Genomic DNA, 25,226 nt, shown 5'->3' on the forward strand with positions numbered 1-25,226 from the left:
ATCATACAGTATTTGTCTCTCTCTGACTTACTTCACTTAACATAATGCCCTCAAGGTCCATTCTTGTCATAAATGGCAGGATTCCCTTTTTCCTGGCTAAGTAGCAAGCAGTCCGTTATATGTATACCATTATCCGTTCATCTGTTGATGGAGAGCTACTGTACATGATCCAGCAATTCCACTTCTGGGTATGTATCCAAAGAAAACAGAGTCGCTATGTCAAATAGATATCTGCATCTCCATATTTAGTATTTTTAAAGTTTTTTAAAAAAGGGTAAATATCATTTATACAGTAGCCACTCCTAGTTTATTGTAAACATCTTTAAAAGCATGCTTTTTTATAACTATTTTTTTTTAATTAAAGCGTTATCCTTTATATAACTTTTAAACTGTTTTTTCACTTTTTATGTTGGAGTTATTTAAAGCTCTTTGTAAATATTGTCTTTAACTGGTTAAAATCTCAAATTTTAAATAGAATTTTATAGCTGTATCATAAAACAGTTCCCATTTGGTTTTCTCTTTGAACAGTCACCTCCCAAAAGCTGCACATCTGTGTCAAAGCAGGAGTCTAGCAAAGGACATCATAGAAATGGAGGACAAGGCCGTCTACCTGTCAGATCCCATCAACACAGTTGCAGTTGGTCAGATGAGTCATTATCTATGACACAGTCAGGTAAGACTAATAACAAGGAGTTAGTTTTCTTTGTACTGTATTTGAATTCCTCTTTAATAAGCTTTATCTAGCGGTATTCTAGTACAATGTATCCTTCGTTACACTTGTTGTAAAGGCTTTTTTCTTACCAAGATAAAATCACATATCTCTTTACTTTACTTTAATAATTATATCTAACTACACAAAATATAAAAAGTTGTTATATTCTCGAGTGTTGATGGATAGTCATTTATTCTTCAGACATCTGTTGAAATTTTTTCTGTATGTTAGGCACTGTTTATGTGTTCCCATAACACTCTGTTTCAGCTTGTTAAAACAGACAGCACATAAATTGTGACCAACCTTTACCTAGCAGCTTTACCCTACTAGAATATAGACTATGTTTTGTTAAAAATTGTTACTTTGCATTGTTAGGTATTTATTAAATGTTTCTTGAATGAGTTAATGAAGACAGGAGGACAGATAGGAGGTCGTAGAGTAGGATAGCATAAGCTTCAAAGGAGGAAAAGTAGAGAACAGACTGCAAATGGTAGTGGGGAGCATGTCTGTTTTCCCATAACTTCTATCCTACTATAAATTTCTGTAATACAGGCATACCTTGGAGATATTGCAAGTTGGGTTCCAAACCATGACAATAAAATGAATATTGCAATAATGAGTCAAGTGAAATTTTTGGTTTCTCAGTACATATAAAGTTGTGTTTACCCTATACTGTAGCTAAGAGTGCAATAGCATTATGTTTTAAAAAAGTCAGTCAGTGGAGCTGTCAGAACACACAACATTCATCAATTAAGTTCCTCATCTTAGTATGAGCACAGTTCGTGGTACCCCAGAACAGTAAACAATAGTAATAATATATAACCATAACAAATATAATAATAATGAGAAAGTTTGAAATATTTCAAGAATCACCAAAATGTGACACAGAGACACAAAGTGAACAAAAGCTGTTGGAAAAACGGCACCAGTAGACTTCCTTGATGTAGGGTTGCCACAAACCTTCAATTTCTAAAAATATATAATCTGTGAAACATGATAAAGCAAATGCAATAAAATTGGGTTTGCATATATACAGATTATGAAATAATGAACAGTCCGTATTCTAACATTTCAAGGAATTAGTTGATCTTGTGAGTTATATCTAGACAGTCAATACTTGATTTGTATAGGACTCAGGAAAGATTAATACCATTTTGAGTGTATGCCTTTTGAGCTCATTTTTAGTTTTCTTTTGAAGGTAGACATTTAGTAAAAGAAAATTCAAAAATATTCTTTTTTTTTGTCTTTGATCCTGTTCTCTACGCCCTTTATTATCAGCATTATGGGATTTTCCTACACCTGTATTTGCGTGTCTCCATTATTTTTTGAAAAACTGCATAATATTCCAAAGAGTAGATATAATATAACTTATTTAACCATGTCCTTAGCAGTGGTCATTTAGATTTTATCAGAATTTTCAGAATTGCCAATAATGCTGTAATGAACATCTTCAAAATACATGTTCTTGCTGAAAATTTAAGTAGGAATATAAAATTCTTAGAAATGGAATTACTGAGCTAAGCCAATCGAAGGATATATATCATATTTATCTCAATGGATGCTGAAAAGCAGTTGACAAAATTCAGCATCCATTTATGATTTTAAAAACCCTCTCAACAAATGGGTATAAAGGGAACACATCTCAACATAATAAAGTCCATGTATGACAAGCCCACAGCTAACATCATACCAATGGTGAAAAGCTGAAAGCCTTTCCTCTGAGACTGAGGGCAAGACAAAGATGCCCACTCTCACTATATTTAGTCAACATAGTACTAGATGTCCTAGGCACAGCAATCAGATAAGAAAAATAGATAAAAGGCATCCAGATTGGTAAGGAAGAAGTAAATCGTCACTATTTGCAGATGCCATGTTGTACTACATATAGAAAATCCTAAAGACTCCACATACATGTGCAAAAAAAAAAACTGTTAGAAAAAATGAATTCAGTAAAGTTGTAGGATACAAAATGAGTTTTTGTATTTAACCAAGGAGAAAGACCTATTCTCTGAAAACTATACAACATTGATAAAATAATTTGAAGATGACACAAATAAATGGAAAGATATATTGTGCTCATAGATTGGAAGAACTAATCTTAAAATGCACATGCTATCCAATGCAGTCCTTATCAAAATACCAACAGCATTTTTCACAGAACTAGAGCAAATAATCCTAAAATTTATATGGAACAACAAAGACCTCAAATAGCTAGAACAATCTTGAGGAAGAAAAACAGAGTTAGAGGTATCATGCTCCCTGATTTCAAATTATGCTACAAAGCTATATTAAAAGATTATGGTACTGGTACAAAAATAGACACATGGATCTCTAACAGAATAGAGAGCCCAGAAATAAACCCACACTTATATGGTCAAAGGACAGTCTCTTCAATAAATGGTGCTGGGAAAACTGGACAGCCACATGCAAAAAGGATGGAACTTAGACAACTTCTTTACATCATACATAAAAATAAACTTGAAATGAATCAAAGACCTAAATGTAAGAAGCTGAAACCATAAAACTCATGAAAGAGGGCACAGGCAGTAAACTCAGGGACATCAATCATCCTTAGGAGTTTTTTTTCCTTTTGCATCTTTTTGCATTTTTCAGTTTTACATCTCTCCAGGCAAGGAAAACAAAAGCAGAAGAAAGAAGTGGGACTACATCAAACTGAAATGGAAGACATCAACAGAATAAAAAGACAACCTACTGAATGGGAGAAGATGTTTACAAATGAGAAATCCAGTAAGGGACTGATAATCCAAAATATACAAAGAACTTATAAAACTCCAAAAAAAGATCCATTTAAAAAATGGGTAGAAGACCCAAATAGACATTTTTACAAAGAAGACATACAGATGGCCAACAGATACATGAAAAGATGCTCTGCATCACTAATCATCAGGGAAATGCAAATCAGAACCACAATGAGATACCACTTCACACCAGTCAGAATGGCTAGTATCAAAAAGACAAGAAATACTTTCTCTTAATTAAAAAAAAAAAAAAAAAGCAGTTACTGTGTGCTGACCTCCAATGAGTTCTGCACAGTGGTATAGAGGGCATGTCAAAGTGTGGGCAAAGGGTCTGTTTGTTTCTACGCAGAAGATCAAGGCCTAGCTTGGATACCCAGAAAATGAACTAAGATACGATATGAGGAGGAGCTTCCGGCATCAGCACTCTCTGGAGGACTCGTGCCGGGGGATGATCATCAAAAAGCCTCCACAGGGATCCGGACGATGCTGCGGTTGTGGCTGCATCCAGCCCACCATCTCCTGGACTTGCCATAAGAAGGAGGAGGGAGATGTCTAGGCTGGCATGTGCATACAGTGAGACAACGAATTTGACTGGATCTGTACTGTTGGAACTCAACCAGGAGTTGGGAGGGGTGCAAGTTGTAGCACCCCAAAATCTCATGACTATAGACTATCTATGGTTAAAAGAACATATGGGATGTGAACAGATCCCAGAAATGGGCTGCTTTAATTTGTCTGATGGTTCAAGTACAGTTGGAAAATATCCATCATATCATAGATAAATTTTCACAAATGCCTAGGGTGCCTAAATGGTTTTCTTGGCTTCACTGGAGATGGCTGGTAATTATAGATTTGCTTTGTTTATGTCACCGTATTCCTATTATGTCAATATGTGTGTGCAAATTAGTTAGTAGTTTAAAACCTATACATACTTAAGGTACTATACAAGAAGATATGTCAAAGAAATAATCAATCCTCCCAAGTTTCCTTCATATGCTACATCTATAGCTTTTCTTCTTCCTTCCTAATTACAAACTTTAAATAGAATTCGTGCCTCATATCGAATTTACCGAGTATCATAATTCCTCCAGGTGGTAAAGATACCTCGAGACAAGTGCTGGGCATAGAAGCCACAGGGCATAAATCTGCAAAGAAGTAAAAAGCTAACCTTTGCAAACAATATGGCTTCTCTCTCACTTACCAACTTTACATTTCCCTGTATGGCCCCGGAAGATGACTGGTTAGCCAGAGACGGGTAAGATTCCTCAAGGGAGGAACAACCTAAGACAGGCACAGTCGCAGGGGGGCCATCAGGTGAGAATTTGGGGATCAACAGAGGTGAGGCTCAGAACCTCACCCCCCCTGCTTTGAGAGAAATCTTCTGCATCCGTGGATGTCTTGCTGCCCTTGTCTAGCCTGGATTAATACTTAGTCCATAGGCACACACCTGATCATCTGATCATCTACATTTGCCTTCTTACAGCACTAAACTATGTTTTCTACCTTTATCTTGCATCTACCTACCACTTCAGCATTTTATTAAAAATAAAAATAATAATAATAATAGGAGAAATGTGGGATCAACATATAAATCAAGTACAAAAATCAAATGAATATTCATATTTGACCTGATGGTTTATAGGTCATATTGCATGATCAAAACCGAAAGTTTCTGTGATGACTGCCCTTGTACTGTTCACCATGTAAGAATTTATTCACTCTGTAAGAATTCGTTCACCATGTAAGAACTTGTTCGTTATGCTTCAGAAGATTGGAGACTGACGAGAATTAGGCTTGAGATGGATTAATGATTGTACATTGAGCATTGACCCCCCTATACTGAATTTTATTGTTGTTAACAACCATTTGATCAATAAATATGAGAGATGCCCTCTCAAAAAAAAAAAAAAAAAAAAAAAAAAAAAAAAAGACAAGAAATAACAAGTGTCAGCAAGGATGTGGAGAAAAGGAAACCCTCGTGCACTGTCAGGAACGTAAACTAGTCCAGCCACTGTGGAAAACAGTATGGAGGTTCCTCAAAAAATTAAAAATAGACATTCCTAACAAGCCAGTGACTCCATTTCTGGGTACTTATGTAAAGAAAACAAAACCACTAATATGAAAAGGCATATGCACCCCTATGTTTATTGCAGCATTTTTTACAGGAGCCAAGATATGGAAGCAACCTAAGTGTCCATCATTAGATGAATGGAAGAATGAAAATGTAGTATATTGATACCATCCTTGACCCAGGAACTGCCTAGGGGAATGGACTATCTACCAACTTGGATGAAGCATGTAGCTGGGTAGGGCTCACCACAGACTGTCATGAAATGAGTGGTCCCAGGAGGAGGAGGTTTGTCTACTTTTTCCTGGAAGTTTCATGTAGCAGGAAGAGCATGCGATTTGGAGCCAGGACATCTGGATTTACACCAGGGATCTGCTATTTATTAGCTGTGGGAACGTGTATTTAATCTCTCTGAGTCTCAGTTTTCTTATGTGTAAAGTGAGGATAATAATAATTATACCCATTTCCTAAAGTTTTTGGGAGGATTAAATAAGGTAATAAAAGTAGAGTGGGCCCTAATCCAGTATGACTAGTGCCCTTAAAATAATGGAAATTCAGACAGAGACAGAAATGCACACAGAACACCAAGTAAAGATGAAGACAGAGATCAGGGTAATGCAACTACAATCCAAGAAACATAAGACTGCCAGCAAACCTCCAGAAGCTAGCAGAGGGCATGGAACAGATTCTCCATCCCAGTCCTCAGAAGGAACCAAACCTGCTGATATCTTGATCTTGCAGTTTTAGCCTCTGAAACTGTGAATAAATAAATTTCTGTTGTTTAAGCACCCCCCAAAAAAAGATGTGGTTCATACACAGAATGGGATATTACTCAAGCATAAAAACAAATGAAACTTGGCTATTTACAACAACATGGATGGACCTTGAGGGTATTATGCTAAGTGAAATAAGTCAGACAGAAAGACAAATAACAGGATTTCTCTTATATGTGGAATCTAAAAAAAACAAAAGCAAGCAAACAGAAATGGACTCATAAATAGAGAACAAACTGGTGGTTGCCAGATAGGAAGGGGCTAGAGGTATAGGCAAAGGGAATTCTTCCAGTTATAAAATAAATAAGTCATAAGATAAAAGGTACAGCATAGGGAGTACAGTCAACAATATTGTAATAACTTGGTATTGTGATAGATGGTAACTACACTTACCAGGGTGAGCATTTTGTAATGTAAAAAATGTCAAATCAATATGTTGTACAACTGAGACTGTTATATCAACTATACTTCAATTTTTTAAAAAAGCAAAAAAATACCCCTATGGAAACCCTGGTTTAACATGTTTTAAGACAGTATTACTAGAATATATTAAAAAACTGTAAGTGTGAATAAGTACACTGATATACCCATTCAACACTAAAATGATAAGAACACAAATTCAAACAAAAAATGTGAAACATCTTTTTCATGATTTTGCTCTGACTAGGCATCTACTTTGTGTGTGCATATATATGTATGAACTGTAGGGAAGAAAAAATGATTTAACCTCATTCCAGTAATTTTAAATATTTTAAGAGCTTCCAAAGGATAGTTACAGCAGAGTATATTTCTTTATGATATCTCTCCTTTTATGTGGTATTAAGACATTGGCTTATGACTCACAATCAGTTTAAAATGGTGAAATTCCAGTTTGCTTTTAAGATGACTTTAAAACTATTAGGCTATTAATAACTAAGGGGAAGGACAGTTAAATATGATTATCCTGTCACCAGGAAAAAATTCCTTACAGAATGTCCAAATTTCACTAACCTGACAGTTTTTCAATTTACAGCAGCTTATCTCACCAAAACAGGGTACCTTGAGATTTATTTGCAATTTCAAATAATGCAAGAAATAGAGATTTAGGGGAAAGAAGTGATGCAAATTAGTGAGAAATTTTTTTAGAAGCTCAAATTTCTTAATTTTAAATATTAGATTGACTTTATTTAAATGGTGTATTACATTGCTTCTTTTCATTAATAGTTATTGAGTTAACCTTATTCTTAAACTATAATTAAATAAAAGATTTTGTATCTTTTTCAGAAACTACATCTGACCAGAGTGACATTGAAGGTAGGATCAGAGCCCTGAAGGATGAGCTGCGGAAAAGAAAATCAGTTGTGGACCAGTTGAAGAAGGAACAGAAAAAAAGGCAAAAGGAAAGACTGAAAGCCCAAGAAGCCAGTCTGATCAAACAGTTAGAGGTTAGACATGGGAGGAAAGGGATTTAAAATTAAGGCTGATAATGGATGTGAGGCCTAAAATGTTTTTAATGTTTGTTAATGAAGTAATGGGTTAGGATTTTTTAATATTAGTTTCATGCTACATTTTAACTCTTAAAAAATCTAAGCCTATCTAAGTAAAATCTTAAGATATTAAATTAAAATATTAAATATTATAGTATCAAGCAATTAAGTAGATGTGAAAATAAAACATGAATATAAGGCTTTTTTCCTAAGTAAATAGTGTTAGACCTATGAAGAAAGAATGATATCCATGCCCTCAAAAAAGAACCATTAGACAAATAATTCTAGCTATTGGAATTATGTTTTTTTTTAAGGCAGAATTATGTTTCATGTCACACAACTTACTAGTATGACTGTACTATTTGGATGGATCTTAAATAATAAGTCTAAACTTGACTTTTCTTCAAGTTCTAGCAACCTTCTCTAATTCTACTGCAGGCTGGTAATCTGGTTTTGTTATCTTTCTCATTCTCTTTTCTTCTGTCCAGTCATCAGATCTTGTTGATTCTTTTTAAAAAAATCTTCTCTCTTGTCCCTTTCCATTCCAACTACCATCAAGTTATTTGGGACTCTTAACGACATCTTGCCTCTACTGTCTGCATAGCTTCTTAAATGTCCTTGCTTCTGGTTATTCCCTGTTGCAGTCATGTTGCCTGCTTAGTGTTCCTAAAAATCCCATATTCATTATAAAATCCCTCTGAACTTCCTCCTCATCACAAGAATCCCTTCTCATGACATCACCAGAGAGATCATTCAGCTCCTACCTGACTGCTTCCAGTAATAGGAAATTTCAAATTTTCAAGGCAGTTGCTTTCATTGTTGGACTCTAGGTACTCTAACTGTTAGAAAGCTCTTTGTTACATTTAGCCAGAATTTTTGCTCTTTTATTGTCCTTGTTTTGTGGTAACACCAAACATGTGTTCCTCCTACATTTAATAATTTAATCATCAAATACTCAAGCACCTATATATACATACACACACACACACACACACACACACACACACACATATGCAAGAACTTAGCTAATTACACACATTTTCATTTCATCCTCAAAACAAGGTGTGAATATTACTATACTTGTTTTGCAGATGATGAAACTGAGTTTCAGTGAGATTAATGATATCCAGGGACACACTGTTCATATGTGGTAAAGCTAGGATTTTAATCCAACTACAAATTCTAGTACACTATCTTCCTTACCATTATAGTACACTATCTTCCACGTAGAAAATAGACCCACACAGATCTTCCTAACAGATCTAGAGAAAATAGGTACATAGGCACACAATACAGAGATGGGAACAGGGATTTTTAATTTGCACAGATGTTTAGAAGGAAGAAGAGTGGTTAGGATACAATGGCCATACTGGAAAGTTCATTTTGGAAAGTAGTAAAAAACAGAATTTGAAATTAAAGGTCATGTTCAGGACTTTAGAAACCAGACTAATGAGTTTGAACTTCATCCTATAGGTCAGTAGTCTTCAATCTGACTGCACATTAAATTAACTGAAGAGCTTTTTGGAAAATAAAACATGCAGGTTCACTCCCAAAGATTTTGATTCATTTAGTCTAGGGTGGGGCCCAGAATTTAAACTCACTACTATAAGTGATGAACCATTGAAAGCTAAATGAAATACTATTGGATTGACTAGCATTGCTCATAAATGTTCATTAATGGGTATGTTAGCCAGAAAGATCTCTAGAGAAGTGCCGTAAGAGTCCATCTCATTCAACATTTCATTAAATGGTTTAAATAAAAACAAAAAAAGTCCTATATTTAAGTTTTAAAATTATGGTATATGATGGAGAAATATATACTATATAGCACTTTATATGAAAAAAAACTTTTGGCTTTTATTTGATCATTGATTTAATAAATAAAGTACAGTCATATAAGTATAGATTTCAGATCTAAGAAGTCATACCTACCTAGCTAGCTAGACCATCTAGCTGTAGCATATGTTTAATACCTGAAGTTACTTTTATCAAAAGATTATGAATTCAGAGGACAGTAACATGAATGATAAGTTAGAAAAGTAGGAATTAGCCCAAATTTTGGATAGCTGTAGCAATTAACAAGTGTCCATCTGCTCACTCATTCATTCTATAATATTTATTGACAGCCTACATTGGGCCCCTCACTGTGAGTAGGTTCTACACATACAGTGCTGAACAGAAAAGCAAGTCTCAATAGTGAGAGATGTAATGTGGAGCTTTAGCCCTGAAAAGTAAGGAGAGATGTAATTGATGGAGGTCTTCCATTAGATTTCATACAAATTAGAATTATAAGTTAGTGAAGGTTTGTTTACAGAATAGCTAATAACCACACAATTTTTTTTGCACTTCTGAACTATCATACTCCCAAACATACCTTTCTATCTTTTCAGGATTTCTATTCCTAAATGCTTCTGTTTAAGAAGCTTACTGCCATTGAAACTCAGCATATTGGCTAAACTTTTTAAAGATACCATGAAAGTATTAGGACACCTTTTAAAAAGTGATTATATTATCAGCTAAAGAAGCTTTTTTTAATGTGGCCAGGCCTGAATCACTGCTTCATAAGTATTAAACTTGCATAGATGAGACTTTGTCATTTCTTAATTGGTATTAGAGTTACAACTATACATACTGCTTATACATAGACTATCTCAGAAAGGATATACGAATAGCTGTTTATAGACCTCTAGGGAATGATACTAATGTTGGGAGAAAGATTTTTACATTACATCTTCTTTACTGTTTGAATATTTTACCATAAACTATACTATTTTATAATTTAAAATAGTTTTTTAAAGTTCTGTGTAGTGACTCCTTTGATTTTCCTAAACTTAGTCATATGATGAATTCATTAAGAAAACCGAAGCCGAGCTTAGCCGAGATTTGGAAACATCACCAACAGCCAAGCCTCAGATTAAAATGCTGTCCTCAGCTTCTGAAAAACCCAAGATCAAGCCCCTTCCACTACACAGGTAGAAAATTTTAATAACTTACCTGTATTCTGCCTTTTTTGAAAAAGGAATAAGGAAAGATTTTTAGTAGAAGCTATATTTTAAGTAACTGTGAAATTGTAGAATTAAAAATACTGGTTTATATTTTTAGTTTCACTAAAGTAAAATTGTTATGTATGCCATAGTCACAAATCAAATGTATAATAAGGTACAGAATTAAAAGTATATTTTGAATCCTGAAATCTGATGGGTGCGATAAAACTAGAACTCTCCAGTATTGCTGATAGTAACACTGTAAGCTAGTATAGATCTTTCAAAAAGCAATTTGTCAATGTTTCAAAAGTTGAAAACAATCTATAACTTTTGACTCAGTAATTCCACTTCTGGAAATCTAGCTTGAAAAATATGGACTACCAAAAATCTCTTTTTGCATGAATGTTTATCTTAACATCCCTTATATTAATAAAACATTGGGAAGTGATCTATATTTCCAAAAATGGTTGAATAGACCTGTAAATTATGGTTCTTTCCAGGAATAGAATATTATGCAACTAGTAAATGCAAATACAGAAGATCCTAATGTAGCAACATTCGACTATATAGTATTCTATATATAAAACCTCAGGTTATAATATTTAAACTGAATTTTAAACAATGAATGGGGTTAGACAGGTCAGTGGGACTAAAAAACAGGAAGCACTTTAGAGAAAAGGGCATTCATGAATGACCAAAAGCAACAAAGAGCTTCTAGATCATCGAAGCTGAACATATAGGATGTTGCTAGAATTAGAAAAGAATGGAAAAATAAATAAAAACCAAACTGTGAAAACCTTGTACTCATTCTTAGTAGTTTCTATTTCACCTTTTTGAAGATGTGGATGGAGCCTTTGAAAGTTTGAAAAAAATATAGAGGGATTTTTTTGTTTGTTAGAAAACTAATACAGCTCATTACAGTTAATTTAACATTACTGTACATCAGTTTGAATCCTGGCTCCAGCACCAGTTAGCTATTTAACTTTGGAGACATTATTTAACCATTCTGTGCTTCAGTTTTTTAACAGAATTTATATCCCTGTAGTAACACTTGAGTAATAAACTTGTTATGAGGGACAAAAGACAACTTAGAACAGTGCCTAACATACAATTAGCACTATGTATTAGTATTACTATTAGAGTATTGAGAGAAGCAGTAAAAAGAAGAAAGTTTAAATCATATCATACCCAATTATCCCAAAATAGCACATCAACAATTAGCTATATTTCCCTTTAGGGCTTTTTATGTTTAGATTTTGTGTGTATTTTTGTTACATATCCATTTTCCATTATAAATAAGCTTTGTTTTAATTTCTAGATAATACACTACAAATGGCTTTACAGTCTTACTAATCAAGCTACTGAAGGATTTTAACCAGAGAATAACACAGTCATATTTGTGTTTAGGGAGATCTTTCTGACTATAGTATGAAGGAAAGGTAGAAAGGAGTAAGCGTAGAAGCAGAGAGAACAGTAGTCTAAGCCAGTTCTCACATAATCAGTGGTAATAAGAGTATAGAATAGGAGATAAGTTTGGAATATTTAAGAAGTAGATTTGACTAATTAAAGTTCTAGATAGGGAATTGGGGGAGATCTAGGATGACTCTCAGTTTTCTCTTAGTAGTTGGTTGGGTCAAAGTTGCATTAACTTAAATGGAAAATCAGGTGTTCTTTCTTGGGAAGTTTATGGATTTTAAAATGTTAATTTTGAGGTGCCTGTAGCTCATCTAAGTGGAATTACCCAGGAAAGATGTCAGGGTTGAATATTTGAGGATGATCAGCGTCCGCATTCAGAGAAAAGAAAAGGGAGCCAAGTGTGATAAAACAGCAACATTTAAGGGCATTATAAAGGAATAGGAATGGAAGCCAAATATTATGACTTAGCAAATAGAGAAGGCAAGAAAATGAAGATGGTGCATGTAGCTCTTCGTGGTAACTTAAAGAGTAAGAGAGGACAGTAGCATGAGGTGGAAGAATGTAGAATTGAGGGGGACTTTTTTTTGAGGGTGAGGCACACTTACAAGCTGAGGGGAAAAAATCTGCAGATTGAAGGATGAAATATTGTAGGAAAGAGAATGGCTAATTGAGAAGTACAATCAGACTGAAAATGTTTGGGATTTGGGACTGAAAAGAGTTTCAAAGAATTAGCTTTGTACAAGTTGAGAGACACACCTTTTTCTTCCCTGAAGACGGGAGGTCAGGCAGTTGGGATGGCTGTGAATATAGAAAAGTTTGTGGGTAGAAAGATTGAAGGTAACAAAATTCATGCTGATGACCTCTCTTTTTCCCATTAAAAGAGGTAAGATCGTCTGCTGAGAGGGATGAGGGCTAGAAATTGGCTTGATGAAAGCGACAGAGGCTGAACTACCTCCCGTGGAAAAGAAAGAAGTTGTCTAGAACTGACTGCTCTTTGTTACCAGTTATCTGAGTGTCAACAATACACATTTCTTCTCATTAATTTTTCTATTTCAGATCTGAAACATCAAAGAACTGGAAATCGCTAACTGAGTCAGAACATTCCCGAGGATCCCTGGAGTCCATTGCTGAACATGTTGGTATGTTAAATAGAAAAAATGATTACACTGTATCCACATGGAGGGAGGATCTTACAAATGCCTGCACAATTCTGACTCTACAGGTTTTTGATTGAAGAATTAATTTTTTTAGATCATTTAATATTCTAAATTACTTACCTTTATATTTCAAGTGATCTATTGGTTATATAAAAGTTATATGAATCAGTCTTTATTGTCCCAAATTTATGATAAAAACCAGGGCATAAAGATATTAATCTATAATGGCTAAATGTGTCTTCAGGATCTCTAAATTCTCCCTTAGATTTTGTATTTGATTATATATTTTTTCAGCCTATACTGTTTCTCAGGGTAAGTGGTTATATACTTATTTTCAATTTAATGCAAAGAAAGATAAAAATTACTGAAAATAAAATGTAGTAAATTAGGAAATAAAGCAAAACTGCGGAATGAACAAGCCCACCCAGCAACAATGACAAAATGAAGATTTGAGTTCACAACTTTTAATTCTTGGTTTGTTACCTCATCCGATCTTATATTTTTCTTATTTTGTAATTTTGTCTTTTAAAGTGCTGTATTTGCAGAAATAGTTGTTCTTTTTTCTTTTCTTTCCTTTTTTTTTTTTTTTTTTTTTTTTTTTTTTTACATACAAGAGCTTAGTTGAAGTCCCCAGGAAAAATTCATTCTTTTAGAATACATATAGAAGTATGTTTGTCCCTCCTTCATTACTTTTCTATTTAAAGAAAGTATGTAATAGCCACCATATAATTCTGTTTTTGCATGATTTGAAAATGATTGTGCAAATCAATGTTTCCATAAACTTAGATTCATTTTTCTTTACTTTATAAGTTAAGACAACACTTAAAAAATTATTCCAGACTTTAAAACTTTGGTCATTTTAAGTGTTCTGTTTATTATTGGTGCAGTGTATTCTATTAAAGGAAAAAACTTAGCTTACATAGCACCCAAAATAGGTCATTCTTATTGACTAGAGTTTTCCTCACTAAGAATGGCTTTTATTTAAACTTTTGTTCCAGAAATTGAAGATTGTAATTAAATATATGTGGATTTTTTTTTCCTTTAAGATGTGGCATTGGCAGGTTCTGAGAGATCAGTGTCAGAAAGGTCTCTATCTGCATATGCAAAGAAAGTGATTGAATTGAACAGTCAAACAGAAGAGCATTTTCAGACTTCATCTCCAATTCTCAGCTTATTGAGAAAAACCAGAGCAGAATCTGGAGATTCCCTAGAAAACGTACCTTCATTACCTCTTCTGAAAGAACTAAATGCTCCTAATAGAATTCTAGATGTGTCAGATGTCAAGATTGAAGAAGAATTGAATCCAAAATCTGAAATACAAGAAGTAGAATATTCAAAATTAGAAGAGAGTGTATTTGAAGATATCTGTTCTAAACGTTCTAGGAAGTCTGATGTCTTACTGAAACTAGACCTGGAACAGGGAGATTCATCTGAAATTCTTTCAAGGAAAGTTCTTCCTTTAGATTCGATAAATGTTCAGAAAGACTTGATAAGATTAGCCACTGAAAATCTTCAGAAGAAAGAGTTGAAGGAGAAACAGTCAGATGAAGATATGTGTAAGAGTCCATACATCCAATCAGAAAAAAACAGTCATGAACAAAACAACATAAAGGAAAGGGACTCATCATTGTCACATCTTTTTGCTGTTAAAGAGATATCATGTTCTGAAGATTTTGAAGTATCTTCTTTCAGGAAACACATTTCAGCTGAATTGTACAAAGATGACTTTGAGATGTCATCATCGTTGTCACTCAGGAAAGAATCTTGCAGAGATAAGTCCCATCCAACACGGAGCTCTGGGAGTAGAGCTACCAGCTTCGGTAGTGACGATGAGATCAGTGAGTGCCTCAGTGAGAAAAGCCTTTCTCTTGAAAGCAATACCCACTCTGGAAGGCTGTTAGAGCTCAAGTCCCCTACCGAGCTTATGCAAAGGGAGGAGCGCAGTGATGTAGAACATGAGTCCCCCTCCTTGGCTTCAGTTCCGGTTACAGATGAGTTACTTAAATTCCACATTGGTGATAGGGTATTGATTGGCAATGTTCAGCCAGGAACTCTTCGATTCAAAGGTGTGACTAGTTTTGCTAAAGGATTTTGGGCTGGAGTGGAGTTGGATAAAGCTGAAGGAAATAACAATGGAACATATGATGGCATTGTATACTTTGTGTGCCAAGAGAAGCATGGTATTTTTGCTCCTCCTCAAAAAATATCTCACATTCCAGAAAACTTTGAAGACTATGTAGATACAAATGAAGATGAAGACTCTTACTCAGATGAACAATATCAATACTATAATCAAGAACAAAAAGATACAGAGGGTCCCAAGTTTGATAGAGAAAAGGATGCAATTGATTATTTTAATGAGAAATCTCTCCCTAGTATGCACGACATAGAAGCCTCAGTTGACAGAAGCCTTAAAATCGAATCAGACAACGTACAGGACATTTCTAGGGTTCCTGAAGTCCAAGTTCACCAGGAGCCTTCGGTGGGTTCACTGGTTTCTTCACAGGAAAACAAAGGCCTTGTTTCTGGTGCCACAGAGAAGGTTTCCGCTGCTTCAGAAGACAATGCTTTAGACAGTACCTTTTCTGAAGAATTAAAGAAGCAACAGCAGCTTACAGAAGAAGAAAAGTACTTACATCCCAAGGTTTCAGAAAAGCTTTCTACGCCACTCCTGGACCTTTTAACACGAGAAAAGAACCAATTGGAAGCCCAGCTAAGGTCATCACTAAGTGAGGAAAAGAAGTCAAAGCAACAGCTAGAAACAGTCAGCTTGCTGACAGACAGTTTGCTAGAAGCCTTTGTGAAGGACACAGTCAATCAACTACAACAAATCAAAACCACTAGGAATGAGAAGATTCAGCTTCGCAATCAAGAGCTTCTTGATGAGCAAAAGAAAGTTCCACCCCAAGGCCTGTCCCAAAATCAGGAAGAACGATCACCCAGTGTTCCAGGTTGCTTCTTAAGGTCTGAGTTAGAAGATGAAAAAGAAGAGATTTCCTCACCAGATATATGTCCTAGACCTGTAAGTATTTTTTCTAGAAAAAATGTCAGTTCTTACCTTGGTAGTACATTTTAATTCTATAGCTCCTAATAGGTTTTTTTGTGATGTGTTGTTTATTGGATCAAGATCACTGTTACTAGTTTTTAAAGACTATGGCTATTTTTCTGTCTGAAGTATAATTGTTCTCTACTATGTCATGAGTGGTCACTATAGGGTTGTCACAAACCTATGCCGGATTGAAAACCAGTTTTATGACAGTTTTATGCTGGATTGAAAACCCCTGCATACTGTCCACAGATTAAATTCCCTTCCAGTGGTTTTCAACTCAGTTCTTTTTTGCCTGAGAAATTATTTGACCACATATCTACTCAGTCATAGGTGCCATGAAAAGAATACTAGTTGTAATGTTGATTCTGATAAAACTGAAATATATCCACCATGACATATACTGAGACCATCAACTTGTTTAAGTTGTCCATGGACAGTTGAACAAAAGTAATGATTTTGAGTAATTTGAACCAGATAATAACCAAGTGAGAAATCTCCTATCCCATTTCTATATCCCAGAGACAAGATAGTCCTTCAGAAACAGAATAATGAGGATTCAAAAAGAAAAATAATAAACAATTTATAAAAATTCAGTTTTAAACTTTATGTAACAGAATTATAGGAAACAGGGTTTTTTTCTTAAACTTCATTAGTAGCCACAGTAATTGTTTTGATAGAGAAATAGTGAATATGCAAATAATGTATTTGCTCTGCCTTTAAAAAAAAAAAATCCAAAACTTGTTAAGTGATCTGAGGTCCTTAAATGGTGCTCAATTTAAATGATTCCATTTCTATAGGAGAGTCCAGTATTTGGTGCCAGTGGGCAGGAAGAGCTTGCTAAGAGACTTGCTGAACTTGAGATCAGCCGGGAGTTCCTGAGCGTGTTAGGAGATGATCAAGACTGGTTTGATGAAGACTTTGGTTTGAGCTCTTCCCACAAGATCCAGAAAAATAAGGCAGAAGAAACAATTGTACCTCTAATAGCAGAACCTAAAAGAGCTCCTCAAAAGCCATGTGAAACATTACTGGCAGTCCCACACACTGCAGAGGAAGTAGAAATTCTTGTACATGATGCAGCAGAAGAACTTTGGAAATGGAAAGAATTAGGTCATGATTTTCATAGCCTCAGTATTCCTACAAAACTTCTTGGCTGTGCCAGTAAGGGTCTAGATATAGAAAGCACTAGTAAAAGGGTCTACAAACAGGTATGTAACAGAAGGATAATTCCAATTTTTAAACTTCTCTCTGTTGTCTGAAATTTTGATTCTTAGCCATTTTATTTTGTTTTGTTTTTCTCTATTAAGGCTGTTTTTGATTTAACAAAAGAGATTTTTGAGGAAATATTTGCTGAGGATCCCAACTTGAATCAGCCTGTCTGGATGAAGCCATGTAGGATCAACTCTAGTTATTTCCGACGAGTGAAAAATCCAAATAACCTTGATGAAATCAAGGTAAACTGCTAACTACAGAGTATCTCCTTTTTTGACTTGCTCACTTATGCAGATCTGTAAATGCTGTAAAAGCAGGTGTTTTTCTGTATTATTCACATGTCATCCAGACCTGTCCTATAGCGGGTATCAATAAATAATTTGTTGATTCATCGAATCCATGAGCAATGGGTAGATGGGGTTGAGAGGGAATCTTGAATCCTCAAGACTTTGCAAAACAGAACTTTTTAACAGTCATTTCCTGTATAAATGTAATTTATAATATTTAAGAAAAAACAGGAAATACTTAGGGAAATTATTGCCATTCATAGGATTTTAGGTGAGTTCTTGATAATAAAGATGGACATAGTCTATAAGTGTACCTAAAAACATGTCATATATCAAACATGCTAGCCCTAGACACATAGGTGTTACTTTCCATTTTTGGTTTTAGAGATTCCATATTGTAATGTGTTTTTGAAATATGTGGAATAGTTTTATAAAAAATACTGTTTGTTATCAGAATTTCATGTTTATAGCACAATGATTTGATATTTGTATATATTGTGAGAGCATCACCATTATCTAGTTTACATCCATCTGCATATTAATTACAGATTTTTGTTCTTGTAATGAGAACTTTTAAGATCTAAGCAACTTTAAATATGCAATATAGTATTATTAACTATAGAAATGGTTTGAAAATATTTTGTACTGACAAAAAACCAACAGATATTTATGAGATGCACCATAACATATATATACATTGGCCAAATCCAGCCTACGACCTGTTTTTATAAATAAAGTTTTATTGAACCATGGACATACCCATTTATTTATGTATTATCTATCCTCTACAACAGCAGTTGAGTAGTTGTGACAGAGACCATGTGGCCCGCAAAACCTAAAATATTTACAATCTGGCCCTTTAAAGAAAAAAGTTGCCAACCCCTGCTTAGAGTAAAGTAAATAGCAAAAACGTAAGTTGTCAAAGATAGATTTATTAAAAAAAACATGAAACTTTAAAAATGAATTTCAGCTTTAAGAAATGGAATATCAGAACCATCAGAGAACATTTGCAAAACACTGATGTACTCCATTCTTCTCAGCCCTTCAAAGTTGATACATCTTTGAGAGTGTGTGTGTTTGTGTGTAAGTGTCAGGCAGTGAATGATGGAGTGTGAGGGCATATTGGTAGTTTGAGAATCTTCACAAATGATTCTGATTCATAAGTGTGTCCTTTCCCCCACAAAGAACATTGTTTCTACAGAAAACCACAAAAAGTAATAAAAAACCCAAATTATTTTATCAATAACGAGTAAGTTGAAATAAGACAAGAAGATATACACCAGCAATCTGAGTTCATACATCAGTGTAACACACAATGATGCTACCCACCATAAAGTTTCTATAAGAGTAATAGTTCAAATATTGTTAATTAGCAGTGAAATTATCATGCTTCTGATGCTGAAGTGTAAAAAAAATTTTTTGACTTCACATATTCAGATCTTGGTACTTCAAAATAAACTATCCCAGCCAAACCCTGTACTTTGCTCACAGGTCATTGCCCCTAAAATTTATGTGCAATTTCTCAGGTTCTGAGATTTATTTCATGTTTTTCTTTTTTGGAGTTTTTCCAGTTTGAAGTTAGCTAATGGTGATTCTTGGATAGAGGGGACTCTAAAGTGATTTTTCTTTGCAGATTCATCATTGGGTTTTACTTTTATATGTTGTATAAAAACAAAGATTCTTTTAGGGAATGCAATCTGAACATTTGGAATGCTTTTTTTTCAAATTGCTAAGTGGAGCTGTAAGTGGAAGTAATTTGGATCTTTGATTATAAATGTTGTATTCATAGCATAAATCTGTATACTGCATTATAAGTGCTAAATCTCAGGAATTTTGTAACTTGTATTTCATTCATTCCTCTGGTTTTCACAGAACTTCATAGCGACTGAAGTACTCAAGTTGTTCAGTCTTAAAAAAGAGCCAAACCACAAAACAGATTGGCAGAAAATGATGAAATTTGGAAGAAAGAAAAGAGACCGAGTGGATCATATCCTGGTCAGTGTGTATAACTGAACTATTTTTATTTCAACCATCTCTTCTAAAATCAGAATGTAGTTGGATTCTAAAAAGAAGGGGAATATAATTGATCTTAAATCTATTATAGTGAAGTCTTAAGCTTTCATTTGCTGCATTTTTGCCCCTCAGTTTTAGAAATCGCTTTCTTGGGAACTCAGTAAGTGAATATGTAACTTAACAGTATTTTGTGGCTATGAAGAAGTTGAAAAGTGAGAGTCAAGTGGAGGCAAAGTTTAAGGTACTGAATTGAAAAGATACCAGTGTAGACTCAAGCCAGAATGCCTGTTTTGCCACCTGGTGTATAATCTTAGACAAATCTAACCTCTTTATGCCTCATTTCCCTATGTGCAAAATGAACATGTTCATGATAGTACCTATTTTATAAAATCATTAAGATGATTAAATGAGTATTTAGGTATGTATATAGAGAGCAGATTCATGCATGTAACTCAAATATTAGCTCTTATCATTTCATCATTATTATCAGAATCTTAGCTGAATAGGATTTATTCCATTTTTTTAATATATTTCTCTAGCATTAGAAAAACATTTGTTAAACAAAAAAAGGAAAGAAAAGGACAAAAAGTCTTTCATCTTAAGTAGTCAAGTAGCAAACTTAGGAAACTTAGATGTTACTTGATTCAGGTATACCTCTAAAACATTTTCATTCTGGACTTCCTACCTTGTTTGTATTTACATTCATATGTAAAAATGTAAAGCTTAAACTTAATAGATTTCCTCCAGTATATACCTCTCCAGTGCTTCATTTACTCAGTAGTAACTATACTAGATAAACATTTCTTTAATGTTTTTATGGTTTGCCATTCTTTCTCATGCCTGATTTGATCCTCACAATAATTATACAGGGTAGAAGAACTAATGTTATTCTGCTTACAAATGAGAAAGTTTAGACTCAAAGCTATTAAATGACTTGCCCAGCAAATAAGAGCAAAGACTTTAACCAATTGGCTCTTCAGAGATCTTTGCCTCTCAAGCTGAACTTGTTCTCATATTTCTACAATGGCTTACAAAGTTTTAGTTTTAGCTGAGATTTGAGCTGAGATCTTAAAGGTGAATAAGCATTAACTGAGTTCTATGATAGAACATTTCAAGGAGAGCAAGCCACATGTGCAGAGGCCTAAAATGGGAAGGAGTATGAGTTGGAGCTGCAATGTCAGTGTGGCTGGAGAGTGAGGGATGAGGTGACAGCGTAAGGTGAAGCTGGAGAGAGAGAGTCTACATCCTGCAGTACCTTGTAAGCCATGTTAAGGATTTTGGATTTTATCTTAAAAGCAAATAATCTAAGCAAGAAAAATAATAAGATTAGATTTGTAGTTAAAAAAAAAATCACTGGAGAATGGTTCAAAAGGAACAAGTGTGTGGAGGAAAAAAGACCAGCTGGAAGGATGTTACAGGTGAAAGGTAAGTGTTATAGTAAAACAAAATTTCTTAGATAAATTTATCTTGAGCACATGTCGATGTAAATGAGGAGACAGCATGGGTAATAAACCAATTCAAAATGGCATGTAGAGTGAAGGTTTAGTACATAAGGCTTCCAGCTAGTTACAGCTTTGACTTCATATGGTTGTAAAAATGTCATCTTAATAGTGAGAGGATTAAATACAAGAGGAGGAGGGCAACAATTTGGAGCCATCTTCAGACCTGAACTGTTAATCAGAAATAATAGGTCATAGATCTAAGAAGTGAACAGTAAGGAAGTCGATTTGTGGCCCTTTAGAGATATACCAGGAAAAAAGATATTATCCTTGGATGGTGGAGGCTTCCAACAGGGCCAAATAGGGTCGGTTAGATAGAGACATGTCTCCAGCATTTATCAGAAATTCTCCAATATTAAACAAACAAAATGTTCCTTTTGCAAATATAAGATTATTATAGCTTGAATGAAGGTGATATGTGTCTATAAGAATTGAAGAGATTGAGGAATTGGGAAACAATAGTGAAATACATATTATGTGAATATTCTCTTTGCTTGTCATAAAATATTTTTCAACTTCCTACAGAGACACCTGGGCCTGTGTAACCTCTTTCATGAGTTCTCTCTTCTTAATGTTGAGGGTAAATGATACTGTTAGTTGCCTGAGTTCCTTGAGTAACAAGAAATGCTAAATAGTCACCTCTCCCACTGTTAGATTTAGCCAACCTAGAATTTGGAAATTCTAATTTTTGGCATTTAAGAGGGTTTTAGAGATTTAAAACAAATTTTTATAACACATGAAACAATTTTTTCCTTTAGTACAAAAGAAAAAGATCTCAAAAACAGGAAATTTTTTTAAGTTTTGAAAATCATATTTATTATAAAATAATGTTCATTTTAGGAAATTTTTTAAATGATGATCAAAACAAAATGATCATGATAATTAACAACCTAGGTAACTCTTAAAATTTTGATGTATAGACTTAAGAGTCTCTTTTTATATATTTCTCAAACAACTGGGATTGTAGGGTTTTTTTAAAATAATCTGATTGCTTAGTAAAATGTGGATGTTTTTCATTGTCTTAAGTTTTCCTCTATTAATATAATTTTAATAACTTTATTCCATTTTATTTTTTGTGGAAATACAGGAGTCCACAGAAGTAGTCCATTTATTGTATGAATGTCTAAAATTTATTTAACCAGTCAGTAATTTTTTTGCTCTTTTCAACAACACTGTTGTAATAAACATCTTGCAATATGGTATATCTTTGTATGTGTTTCCAGTAATTTCCTTAGGGTAAACTAGAAATAGAATTGCTGATTAAAAGTATATGCAGAATGTTAAGGTTGTTGTATATGCTGAACAAATTACAGGAAGGAGTTTTTTATTAAGAGACAAAGGAGGAGGTAATGGTGACAGGAGAGAGTTCTTATAGCTTGTAAGAAGAATGCTGATAGGAAAAACTCTAGAGAAAATAGGATGATGTAGATGAGAGAGAACTGCTGGCGCAATATCCCTGGATGCGCGGGGAGGTGGTCTGCACAAGTGGAGGGGCTGGCCCCCAACTGCATGTTCATTGCCCTTTTTAAACACTTGTAACATGATTAACTATTGCATTAAATATTTCATAGTAAACAGTTGCTTCTTCCAGATTAAGAAAGTGAATAATTAAGCTGGTTTTGCTTGGACTAGGAAGGTCTGTAACTGCATGTGTCTTTAGGCATTATTTGAGGTGAGTAAAATACAAAGAATGTTTTTTAGACATAAGGCCCTCCGTTAGCCAGAAAAGAAGAGAAATCTTCCTTCCAGGTACAGTTCTCACTCATTGGCCCTTTATCATTTCACAAAAACATTGATTGATTTGTATTTTAGGTTTGCTAAGAATATGATGCGTTCTCAACGTATTAATGATGTGGAATGAAAAACAAGTAATTAGACCAATTTTTGTATATCCTTTATAAGTTATAGCCTTGGGAAATCTCCCTTCTGTAGGTAGGCTTGCACTTAAAATGGCAAATCCTATAGTGAAACCACCTACGTCCTGATTGGATCTCCTTTACAACGTACAGTCCAATAAGGTACTTAACAGCTCCTGAGTTTCTACTTAATTGTTGAGAAGTTCTTTCTCATATTCAACCTAAATTAGTTTTCATGTAATTAATTGTATTTTGCTTCTACAGCTTTGGGACTTTACATAACAATTTTAATTCTTCCTACATACCTTTGAAGTAGCTATCATGCTTTGCCTTAGTCTTTTTCTCCCCCCACTTGTCGGACAAGGTTTTTCGTACATTCAGCATCATCAGATTTAGCTTTGTCAGTGCCTCTCTTTAAATTCAGTGCTCAGAATTAACCATATAGTATTTTGTATACTGTTGAATTTGCACCATCATATAGTCTCCTACCTTTTTCTACTGTAATTTGATTAATGCAGTTTATAATCACATCAGTTTTGCTTACTTTTAGCTTTATCATTCTCACAGATTCTACCTCAGAAGCTTAGGAAAACCCCAAGACCAAAATCTCAACCTGAGTTTTTGTAGTATTTTTTGAGCTCCTTATTTTATTCTTTCATCTTGCTAAATAAATTTGTCCCATCATTCCAAGCTACCAACACATTTTTTATTTCTTTCTTCCAATATAGCTGTTGTATTTCCCAACTTAAGTTACCTCTAAGATTGATGTACCTGCCTTCATCTAGGTCATTGCTAAAAATGATGAACTGGACAGAGCTAAAGGCAGCCTTTAGGCACTCACTAAAAAAGCCACATGCCAGATACTTACTAATTACCTTTGTACTATCCTGGTCACTGGAGAATTATAAATAAAAAGAATCTTGAAGAGCTCACAGCCTAGTGAGTGAACAGATACACGGAATACAATTCCACAGAATTAATACAATGGAATTTCAACAAGATAGATTGGGAGCCAGAGGAAAAAGCTCCGGAGCCTTCCAGGCAGAAACGTTCTTCCATGTTGATAGTTGTCTTGTCCTTTAATCAAAAAGTACAAATCTACCTAACTGACCTGCTGCTATTTCCCCATCTTGTTCACAAGGATATGGTGAAAGACCCTGACAAGTGCTTACTGAAACTTGACCACATTCTATTTACCACATTTCACTCTTCTGCCAGCCTAATCCCCTGTCAAAAAGAAAATAAAGCTGTTGTTACACTGACTTCTTAATGTAACCTAATTAATTTACACATATTAAGTTACATACATACATACATACATCTTCAGGAGCAGGAGCAGGGGAAATGTGTAATAAAACAGAATAGACTCTAAAAACCAGAAGAAGAAAATGGAGACACATTTTCAGGCTATGAGATCCCTCAGTTGCCACTGTTGAAGCAAAAGGAAACATGGTGTTAGTTCTCGCCAGTCGAGAGGGAAATAGTTCCTGTTCTGAAGGAGGAGCAAAGCTTTTGCTAATACTGACAAGGGCACCGTGGCAGCTTCTCGAGGGTACACTGAGAGATATGATGGATAACGTGCTAAGCATATAATTCTACTATAAGGGCAAAAATTATTTGGGAAATTGCTCAAAGAACAGATGTAACACTAAAGGCTGAGTGAACTTGGAAAGCTGTGCAACTTTGAACAGATAAACAGATTCATGGGAGATGTGAAATCTTTTGTGGGGACACACCTGCTTTCCCCACACGTGGTTCTTCCTCAGCACCAGTTTGAGAAATGTTGCGTTAGGCTACTACTTATAACGTCTTTCATAAGAGAGGAACACCAATTCCTTGGTAGGTTATTAATACTCTTATATGTCCATACAGAATGATTCTTTGATCAAATAAGAATGAGAAACTCTGAATTAAAAAGTTTCTTTGTTAGTAGACTTCTCTTTAATAGGCTGATATGCTGTGAAACTCCCAGAGGGAG

The 25,226-nt window shown here is 34.5% G+C and overlaps 1 protein-coding gene across 9 annotated transcripts in view; it reads left to right on the top strand.

Moving 5' to 3' along the window:
• The window catches only part of CEP350 (centrosomal protein 350), a 166,285-nt gene that overhangs the window by 136,077 nt on the left and 4,982 nt on the right, over nt 1-25,226 (top strand). For all 9 annotated transcript variants that reach the window (XM_037021079.2, XM_073216830.1, XM_037021078.2 and 6 more), the window contains 8 exons: nt 529-673; nt 7,576-7,736; nt 10,614-10,750; nt 13,235-13,317; nt 14,382-16,357; nt 17,182-17,589; nt 17,689-17,835; nt 19,753-19,875. In XM_037021079.2, the coding sequence (XP_036876974.2) occupies nt 529-673; nt 7,576-7,736; nt 10,614-10,750; nt 13,235-13,317; nt 14,382-16,357; nt 17,182-17,589; nt 17,689-17,835; nt 19,753-19,875 (3,180 nt within the window). The remainder of the gene's footprint in view (nt 1-528; nt 674-7,575; nt 7,737-10,613; nt 10,751-13,234; nt 13,318-14,381; nt 16,358-17,181; nt 17,590-17,688; nt 17,836-19,752; nt 19,876-25,226) is intronic.

Source organism: Manis javanica, chromosome 11 (genome assembly GCF_040802235.1).
Source record: "Manis javanica isolate MJ-LG chromosome 11, MJ_LKY, whole genome shotgun sequence".
NCBI lineage: Eukaryota > Metazoa > Chordata > Mammalia > Pholidota > Manidae > Manis > Manis javanica.